This window comes from Pelodiscus sinensis, chromosome 1 (assembly GCF_049634645.1).
Source record: "Pelodiscus sinensis isolate JC-2024 chromosome 1, ASM4963464v1, whole genome shotgun sequence".
In the NCBI taxonomy this organism is placed as follows: domain Eukaryota; kingdom Metazoa; phylum Chordata; order Testudines; family Trionychidae; genus Pelodiscus; species Pelodiscus sinensis.
In genome coordinates this window covers 333387495-333397416 of record NC_134711.1, presented here as the reverse complement: position 1 = coordinate 333397416, position 9922 = coordinate 333387495, and the positions used below count along the sequence as shown (strand labels likewise).

Here is a 9922-nt window from a genome sequence, read left to right as displayed (position 1 = left end):
GGTACAAGGAATTAGGAAGGGGGCAACCCAATCATAGAATCATAGAGCTGGAAGAGACCTCAGAAGGTCATCAAGTCCAGCCCCCTGCTCTAGGCAGGACCAATCCCAACTAAATCAACCCAGCCAGGGCTTTGTCAAGCCGAGACTTAAACACCTCTAGGGATGGAGACTCCACTACTCCCTAGGTAACCCATTCCAGTGCTTCACCACTCTCCTAGTGAAATAGTTTTTTCCTACTATCCAACCTGGACCTCTCCCACCACAACTTGAGCCCATTGCTCCTTGTTCTGCCATCTGTCACCACTGAGAACAGCCTCTCTCCATCCTCTTTGGAACCTCCCTTCAGGAAGTTGAAGGCTGCTATCAAATCCCCCCCTCACTCTTCTCTTCTGCAGACTAAACAGACCCAACTCCCTCAGCCGCTCCTCATAGGTCATATGCTCCACCCAATGAGTTCTACATGGACTGATTCCCAGATTTCTCATGCACTTAGTCAAAAAGTTAGAGCACCAGGGGAAAACGTTACATTCTTTTATGAGTAACGATCCATAGCAGCCTCTCCTGGATTTGTCTGGTCCTCACCCCATAGATGATGGGGTGTAGCATGGGGGGAACCAGGAGGTACACACTGGCAAAGATTATGTGGAACTGTGGGGGTACATTGTGGCCAACCCGGTGTGTGAGGAAGGAGAAAAGACCTGGAATGTAGAAGGTTAAGATGACACACAGGTGGGAGCTGCAGGTCCCAAAAGTCTTGAGCTGGGCATCTTTTGTGGGGAGTCTGAAGATGTCCCTGAGGATCTGGGTATAGGACACAGCAATGAAAAACACGTCCAGACCAGTGACAGAAAATGCCACAGAAAGGCTGTAATAACTACTGACACGGATGTCAGTGCAGGCCAGCTTCACCACGGCGAAGTGCTCACAGTATGAATGGCTGATGATGTTAGTTCTGCAATATGGCCACTGCCTCACCAGTAAGGGAAAGGGCAGCATGAGCATGACGCCACGCAGTGCAACAGCCAGGCCAATCGTGGCCACAACCGGGTTTGTCAGGATGGTGGAATGTCGCAGGGGATGGCAGATGGCCACGTAGCGATCCAACGCCATGGCCACGAAGATCCCAGACTCGATAGCTGAGAAGGAGTGAACGAAGTACATCTGGGTGAGGCAGGCACCAAAATCGATCTCCCTGGATTTGAACCAGAAAATGCTCAACATTTTAGGCAGGATGGATGTAGACAGGACCAGGTCACTGAAAGCCAGCATGCAGAGGAAATAGTACATGGGTCCATGGAGGCTCGGCTCTGTCTTCACAACGAACAGGATGGTGAAATTCCCCAAGAGGGCTATGATGTACATGACAGAGAATGGGATGGAGATCCAGCCATGCGAGGCCTCCAGGCCAGGGATGCCCAGCAGGATGAAGGTGGAGGGGCTGGTGATGTCGGTTGTGTTGAAATCTAACATGGAGTAGGAGAGACACTGTCCAACTCCGTGGCAGAACGATGATTCTATGATGTCTCCTGTAAGTTCCTCTGACTTTCTTTTTTTGCCAAGGGTCTAGAGCAATGGTCGCAGTGCAAATGCCTAGATGGAGAGACCATGTACATTTCAGACACTGGGAGCACTTGTGGAAGCTGTTCTCTTGGGTAAAGGAAATTGTTTGCTCTTCACAGCCTGAAAAATGGCATTTTCACTGTTGAGAGAAATGATTGCTGAGCATGTGATGCTGCTAATGCCAATCCCTCCTATAATGGGGCTACATCTGAAAACTCTGAGGCTACGTCTAGACTGGCATGATTTTCCGCAAATGCTTTTAACGGAAAAGTTTTCCGGAAAAGAGCATCTAGTTAAAAGCATTTGCGGAAAAGAGCGTCTAGATTGGCACGGAGCATCCGTGGCCAATCTAGAGGCGCTTTTCCGCAAAAGAACCCCGATCGCCATTTTCACGATCCGGGCTTTTTTGCAGAAAACAAATCTGAGCTGTCTACACTGGCCCTTTTGCGCAAAAGCTTTGCGCAAAAGGGACTTTTGCCTGACTGGGAGCAGAATAGTATTTCTGCAAGAAGCACTGATTTCAGACAGTAGGAAGTCAGTGCTTTTGCGGAAATTCAAGCAGCCAGTGTAGACAGCTGGCAAGTTATTCCGGAAAAGCGGCTGATTTTCCGGAAAAACTGGCCAGTCTAGAGACAGCCTGAGAAGGTATCAGCGGGAAACATGAGTGTTGGTCCTGGCCATTCCTCAGTGGTTCTTCATGCAGTGAAAGCCAGGCCTAGGAGCCTGTTCTGCAGGGAATTCCCCATTCACCTGGAGCCTCAAGCTCTGAGAAGAAAACAAACAAACAAACATTTATCTGAACATAAATATCTCAAGTAGAACAAATCTCAGGGACAATGCCTCGAAATCACTGCTAGCAACTCCATGGGAGTACCTACTTACCACAGCAGTGGCCAAAACAAACATGGTATGAGAGCGAGCTGCCAGAAAAGGGCAGACTGTTATTTTAGGGAAGAGACAAATAAGGGAGCATATGACAGAAGAGAGGAAAATAAAGAATGGAACATATTAAAATTCCAATGGAAAACAAAGAAGAGAGCTCAAGAAGTAGTAGTTAGAGACACTTAGGGCTGCTCTACACCAGAGTGGAAGGCTGACCAAAGATACACTACTCCAGCTACATTAATTGCGTACCTGGAGTCAATGTATCTTAAATCACCATTCACACAGCGGGAGGTCAGTAGGAACAAGTGCTCCCATTGGCTTTCCTTTCTCCTTTTGAGGAACAGGAATTTTGGCACCAACTTTGGTGCCCTTTGAGATCGATTTAGCATGTCTTCACTAGATCTGCTAAATCGAACCCCAGAAGATTGATTATGGCAGCGTCAATCTTCCTTATAGTGTAGACACGGACTAAGTGTTTCAACTTGTGTAATTCCCCAAAGCTGAGGAAAATGATTAGTACAACCGATGAGAAGGAAAAATATAGATGTAAAAAATGAGAATTAGATTTTGGCCTTTTTTAAAGAAGAATTTATTTGATAGTTAATAGTCCCACAGTGGGTGAAGGTGAACCACTTTGGTTAAAAACCCAGTTGAGTAGCAAATTGAAGGCATTAATTAGAGAGGAAGATTATATAAAATAATGAGAAAAAAAGGGAAAATAGATAGCAAGGAATACATTTAGAAAGTTGTAAATGTTAATAAGGAGCATTTAAGACATCAGGGAAAAAATGATTATTAAATATAGTTAGGCCAGTTCCTAGAGGGAGGAAAGAAACTCATTAATGTGGCAGAAAAAGTAGATGTGTTCAAGAAATAGTTTTGTTCTACAATTAGAAAGAAGCAGCGCAAGGTACTCTTATGACATGAATGGATGGAACACTTTCAAGTCCACTACTTGTCATGGAGGATATTAAACAAAATCTACAGTTGAATCCTTAGGCTACGTCTAGACTACAAGCCTCTTTCGAAAGAGTCTTTTTCGAAAGAACCTTTCAAAAAAGCCTCTTTTGAAAGAGAGTGTCTAGACTGCAACCACTTCTTTCGAAAAAGCGAGCCAATTTTTTCGAAAGAGACCACCCAGGCAGTCTTGAGCTCTCTTTTGAAAAGCCCTGTTTGCATTCAAGAACGCCTTTTTTCGAAGGAGCACTTTCAAAAAAAGGCGTTCTTCCTCATAAAATGAAGTTTTCTGCGGTCACAAAAAATGCCGTGTTCTTTCGATTTAATTTAGAAAAAAACACGGCAGCAGTCTAGACGCAGGGGAAGTTTTTTCGAAAAAACACTGTAGTCTAGACACACTCTTAAAGTTACCAACCCCAGAGTTAAGAAGCGAGCAATGAACCTCATATTTCATTTAGATTTAGTAGAGTGCAATCAAGCAACAGCAGAGCCAAAAAGTTCCCAGCCAGATAAAGACTGATAACGGACAGTCCTTTATTAAACATAAAGTATTGAAAATAAAGGGAGAAATGTAAACATTGACCATATTGGGAAACAACAGAAAAGCTGGGAATGGACAAGTTAAAAAAAAAGTCTAGATATATAATTAGCACCGGTTTACAACACGGCATATTGAAAATAAGGTCTGTCGAGTAAATTTGATTTTACCCTGTAAAGAGAGTTAAAGCTTGGATGATCAAGAGACCTGAGAAAAGGCAATGAACTTCAATTTCCCGAAGGTATTGATTTAGAAGGGAAAACACTGCGATAGAAGTGAACATTACACAGTATCAGTAGAGCACATGTGAAATGGAAAAAAAATGGGATAACTGACAGATATCAGAAAGGATGGCCAATGAATGAGCCAAAGGTTCTATTTCTTGTGGGTTTCTTCCAGTGTCTGTCGTGTGCCCAATGCCATTCAATAGTCCCATGAATCATTTGGAAGGAAATGCAAAATCGGAGCAGATAAATTTTGACTAGGACCCAAAGACTGGCAGAGTGGTTACAAGGCTAAGAAAGGCCCATGGTGCCCTGGGCCCATGCAAACACAATGTTTTAATACAGTAAATGCAAAGATATCTTCTTGGAACTAGGAATGCGATCTCGACCCACAGTGTATATTACGGAACACAGACTCGGAAGAGGAAAGAGGAGACACCGTGGGCAACCAATTCATCAGGAGCTCCCAGGGCCAAAAAGCTGATGGGATCTTTGATTGCACGAACCAAGGAAAGGTGACTTGCAGCTAGGGAAGGATCTTACCTCTGCCCATAGCATTGGTGAAATAGTTCCTCATTTCAAAAATGACATTGAAAGATTGGAGAAGGTGCAGAAAAGTGCCACAAACATGATTGGAGCCTGGAGAAACTACTGGACAATGTAAAGATTAAAGAGCAACATCTGTTCATCTTGTCAAAAAAAATGATCATGGGGAAAAAAAACTATAGGTAATAACATAGAATCATTGAATCACAGGACACTAGAACAGGAAGTGACCTTGAGAGGTCATCAAGTCCAGTCCCCTGCCCTCACGGCAGGACCTAGTACCATTCTAGATCATTCATCTGGTAGCACCACACTCATTTAAGGATAATTGGCACCTTAAATTAGGAGACCTCATTTTCAGGGGCTTATAATTTTGCCTGACTTGAAGGATTTTGACTCAAATTTCCCATTCTGGGTGTCTGCTTGTGGGTGAATTACTTTTGAAGGTTTCAGGCGTAAATTCTTTAGCGGTTCCCATGAGGAACGCTGGCTGTGATAAGCTTTCCAGCAGGTGGAAACCAAGTAACCACCCTCCCATTACCAGCCAGAGCCCCCAAAGGCAATAGGAGAAGGTGAGAATCTCCGTATATTAAGCGAGGACATGACATTTGTATTCAAGAGGATTTTTTCCACAGTGGGACCTGAGAAAAATATACACGAGGGCCTTAGATTGCTGTGCTTGTGTCACCCAACTATTAAGAGCTTTCACCCTGTAGGATCCACTTTCCCCGGGCAATGTAACCACCTCGGGAGAGGAGTGCGAAAGGGCTCGCTTGGGGTGCACAGAAAAGGGGGATATTTTGCTACTGCCTTGCACTACTAGATCAAACACATTCCCTGTGGCAAGGGCCCTGGGATGTTCCATGGCCGTGCAGAGTGGAAAAGGCCACACACTTACGGTCTCTCCCATCACACCCACATTGCCCTGGGTTTGTGGAGCAGGGGAGCTCCTCAGCAGGAGAGGGTATCTGTGAATTCTGAGAGGGATGTGTCTTCCTTGGGAATCCCCCTTAGGCAGCCGCATCCCGCACCTCTCTCAGCCCAGTGTCTGCAGCAGCCTCCGACGCTGAGGTCCGACAAAGGGAAGCTTTGGGTGCACCAGTTATTAAATATCCTGGGCAATACTTGTGGGGTTCATTAAGCCTCAAGGGAAGAATTAGCATGTGGATGTGAAGAGGATGGAGACCAGCCTCTTGTGTTTGTAGGCTATTTATCCACCATTAGACACAAACAGTAATTAAGGGGCCTTCCCACAGGGAGATGGGACCTCTTGGTCTCCGGGCTGAGTCAGAGCAGAATTGGCTGCTCTGTGTATTAGTGTCTAGGTAATAACCATAGTTGATTAGTAAGAAAACTAGGGATAATGCTTCGGTGTCTCTTGGGTCTGATATTTGTAAATACCCCAGATCGCTAGGTAGATGGTAGACAGCCAGATCTGGAGAATCATTACTGAAAACTTGCTGCAGACACTCAGGGCTGCTGCTAAGGGATCAGAGATCAATAAATCCCATTATTATCTATCACCATACTGGGCAACATCTTTCCATGAAGGAACTTCAGAAGAGAGGTGACAAAAGAAAAACCCTGTAAACATGTCCCCATTATCCAGAGATGTAAACTCATAGACTCATAGGGTACGTCTAGACTACAGGGTTTTGTCGACAGAAGTTTTGTCGACAGTATCTGTCGACAAAGCTTCTGTTGACAAAGAGCATCTAGACTACATCTAGTTCTGTCGACAAAGCAATCCACTTTGTCGACATAACAGTGTGGACGCAAAGAACAGTGTAGATGCAATAATGCCTTCTATTGACAGAACTCTGTCGACAAAAGGCGTTATTCCTCGTAGAATGAGTTTTACATACGTTGACAAAACTGCTGAGTTTTATCGACATTATGTCGACATAACTCAAAGGCAGTGTGGACACAGGTATAGTTTTGTCGACAAAAGTCCACTTTTGTCGACAAAGCCCTGTAGTCTAGACACACCCATAGACTTTAAGATCAGAAGGGATCATTATAGTCCTCTAGTCTGACCCCCTGCACAATACAGGCCACAGAATCTCACCCACCCTCTCCTAGAATAATCCTTTCACCTAGATCTCAGATACTGAAGCCCTCAAATGGTTTAAGGACCCCAAGACGCAGAGAATCATCCAGCAAGTAATCCGTGCCCCATGCTACAGGGGATGGCAAAAAACCTCTAGGGCCTCTACCAATCTATCTTGGAGGAAAATTCCTTCCCGACCCCAAACATGGCGATCAGCTGAAGCCTGAGCATGTGGGCAAGACTCACCAGCCAGACACTCAGGAAAAAGTTCTCTATAGTAACTCCTATCATCCCACCATTGGCCTATTTACCACTGATAGTGAAAGGTCAATTAGTCGCCAAGGGTATGTCTACACTACCCCGCTAGTTCGAACTAGCGGGGGTAATGTAGTCATCCGCACTTGCAAATGAAGCCCGGGATTTGAATTTCCCGGGCTTCATTTGCATGAAGCCGGCCGGCGCCATTTTTAAATGCTGGCTAGTTCGGACTCCGTACCACGCGGCTACTCGTGGCACGGACTAGCTAGTTCGGATTAGGCTTCCTAATCCGAACTAGCTGTACACCTCGTTCCATGAGGCATACAGCTAGTTTGGATTAGAAGCCTAATCCGAACTAGGTAGTCCGTGCCACGTGTAGCCGCGCGGCACGGAGTCCGAACTAGCCGTCATTTAAAAATTGCGCCGTCCGGCTTCATGCAAATGAAGCCTGGGAAATTCAAATCCCGGGCTTCATTTGCAAGTGCAGATGACTACATTACCCCCGCTAATTCGAACTAGGGGGGTAGTCTAGACATACCCCAAGATTAGGTTATCCCATGAAGGTCATCAAGTCCAGCTCCCTGCTGTAGGCAGGACCAATCCCAACTAAATCAACCCAGCCAGGGCTTTGTCAAGCCAAGACTTAAACACCGCTAGAGATGGAGGCATGGGGAGACATGAATTGGTCTGGGTCAGACATAGATTGAGTAGCAGGATGACAGACAGAACCCTGGGGTATGTCTACAGTACAAGGGTATTTCATAGAATCATGAACTCATAGAACACTAGCACTGGAAGGGACATTGAGAGGTCATCAAGTCCAGTCCCCTGTCCTCACGGTGGACCTAGTATCATCTAGACCATCCCTGACAGGTGTCTCTCCACCCTGCTCTTAAATATCTCCAGTGATGGAGATTCCACAACCTCCTTAGGCAATTTATTCCAGTGTTTCACCACCCTGACAGGCAGGAACATTTTCCTAATGTCCAACCTAAACCTCCCTTCCTGCAGTTTAAGCCCTTTGCTTCTTACTTTGAAAGTTATTTCAGAATAATAACTCCCAAAATAACAATTTTGGGAATAGCACATCCACACTACCGGGAAGCCTCGCAATGAGTCTGAGGCAGGCTCCCCTAATGTGGGTGCTCTACCTCGATGTAGAGTCCCAGGGAGCACTGGGGAGTCATTCCTCTGACTAGCCCTGGGGGGAGCCATTTGAAATAACAGCAGTGGAGCATCCACATGGCCGCTCTTTTGAAATAAGGTATTCCATATGAAATGAGGCTTTATTATTCTGGAATAAGAAGCCTGTGACTTCGAAATAATTTTTGAAATACTGGGCTTGCTGTGCGGACACTCGCCTTGTTATTTTGAAATAACGCGGTAGTGTAGACGTGCCCCTGGAGTTCTGACTTTCTGGCTAGAGCCATAGTCTCTCCATCATGCCAAGAGGGAAAAGGACTCCTGCTCTGGCAGGGACTGTTCCTTGGGTAGGATGCAGAGGAAAGGCGGGGAGAGGGAGCCTTCACCATCCTGAGGGTTTCAGAACTAGCTGTAGTGTGGGAGCTCCCTGTTCCTGCGTGGGTGAACTCTGGGACTCCACGTCTGCTCCTGCTTGGAGATCTGCCCACCCAGCACAGTCCCTGGGAGTCTGGTTCATTTGATCCAAGTGGCATTTACTTGGAAGGATTTCCTAGCTTTGAATTCCCTCTATTTCTTTCAATCTACCCAGAGCAGAAATGTAGCCCCCCATATCCTGAATGAGACAGATTATTTGGCCAGCAGACACCCTGCTGTGACCTCCAGCATCCCACAGGCCATAGGACCAGCCCTGGATTAATTAAAAGCATTTTCGGAAAAGAGCGTCTAAATTGGCACGGACGCTTTTCCACAAAAGCACTTTTTGCAGAAAAGCGTCCATGCCAATCTAGATGCGCTTTTGCGCAAAAAAGCCCCTGTGACGGGGCAAGCTGCCTCCTCCCCACCGACACCGGCCCGCCCCACACCGAAGCCGTGGTCGCCCTGACTCTCCTGGGAACCACCCGGAGAGCGGGGACGAACTGCGGTGCCTGCTCCGCCGCCGCGGCCCAGCTGACGAGCGGTGCGGCGGGGGTGTGGCTGGCGGAAGAGCGTGGATGCACAGAGGGGGAGGGGCCAATGGGCGCGGCGCCTGACGTCATCAGGGCCAGATGCCGGCGCGGTCTTTTTGAAAAGCCCCGTGGAGCTGGAGAGTGGGGGAGAGCAGAGGGGAGCGGAGAGGAGCGGAGAGTGAGAGGGAAAGGGAGAGGTAGAGAGAGCAAGAACGAGCAGAGGAGGGTGGAGAGAGCTTGGTACAGCACAGGAAGGGGGGGTGGAGGTAGCACGGACCTGTGGAGGCCACGGGGGTAGTGGATTGGGGGTAGGAAGAAGCCCAGGGCGGGTGAACCCGGCGAGCTGGTGTGCTTCGAGCAAGCGCCCCACCAGCGAGACAGGTCTCCGCTCACCTGTCCTTAGGGCCCTGGGTTGGGGTCCGGGAGAGAGGGTGAGCCTGGACCCCCCTACCCCACCTCGGGGTGCTATCACCAAGGGGCTGACCGGAGAACCTGAGACAACAGGGAGAGAGACTGGACTCGCCTGTTACAGCCCCACTTGCCATTTTCGCGATCGGGGCTTTTTGGCGCAAAACAAATCTGAGCTGTCTTCACTGGCCCTTTTGCGCAAAAGTTTTGCGCAAAAGGGACTTTGGCCCGAACGGGAGCAGCATAGTATTTCTGCAAAAAGCACTGATTTCTTACAGTAGGAAGTCAGTGCTTTTGCGGAAATTCAAGCGGCCAGTGTAGACAGCTGGCAAGTTTTTCCGGAAAAGTGGCTAATTTTCTGGAAAAACTGGCCAGTCTCAACACAGCCAATTTGTTTACTGACCCA

General features: G+C 47.2%; 1 protein-coding gene across 1 annotated transcript; it reads right to left on the bottom strand.

Annotated features, from left to right (window-relative positions):
* Window positions 1–522: 522 nt before the first annotated feature.
* LOC102457426 (olfactory receptor 52L1-like) lies at window positions 523–1470 on the bottom strand. Its single transcript, XM_006116200.2, has one exon. The coding sequence runs from the start codon at window positions 1468–1470 to the stop codon at window positions 523–525; it is 948 nt and encodes a 315-aa protein (XP_006116262.2).
* Between the last annotated feature and the right edge of the window lie 8452 nt (window positions 1471–9922).

Bases quoted from the DNA above. Each gene is read 5' to 3' on its own strand.
- LOC102457426 (XM_006116200.2), bottom strand. From the start codon at position 1,470: ATGTTAGATTTCAACACAACCGACATCACCAGCCCCTCCACCTTCATC.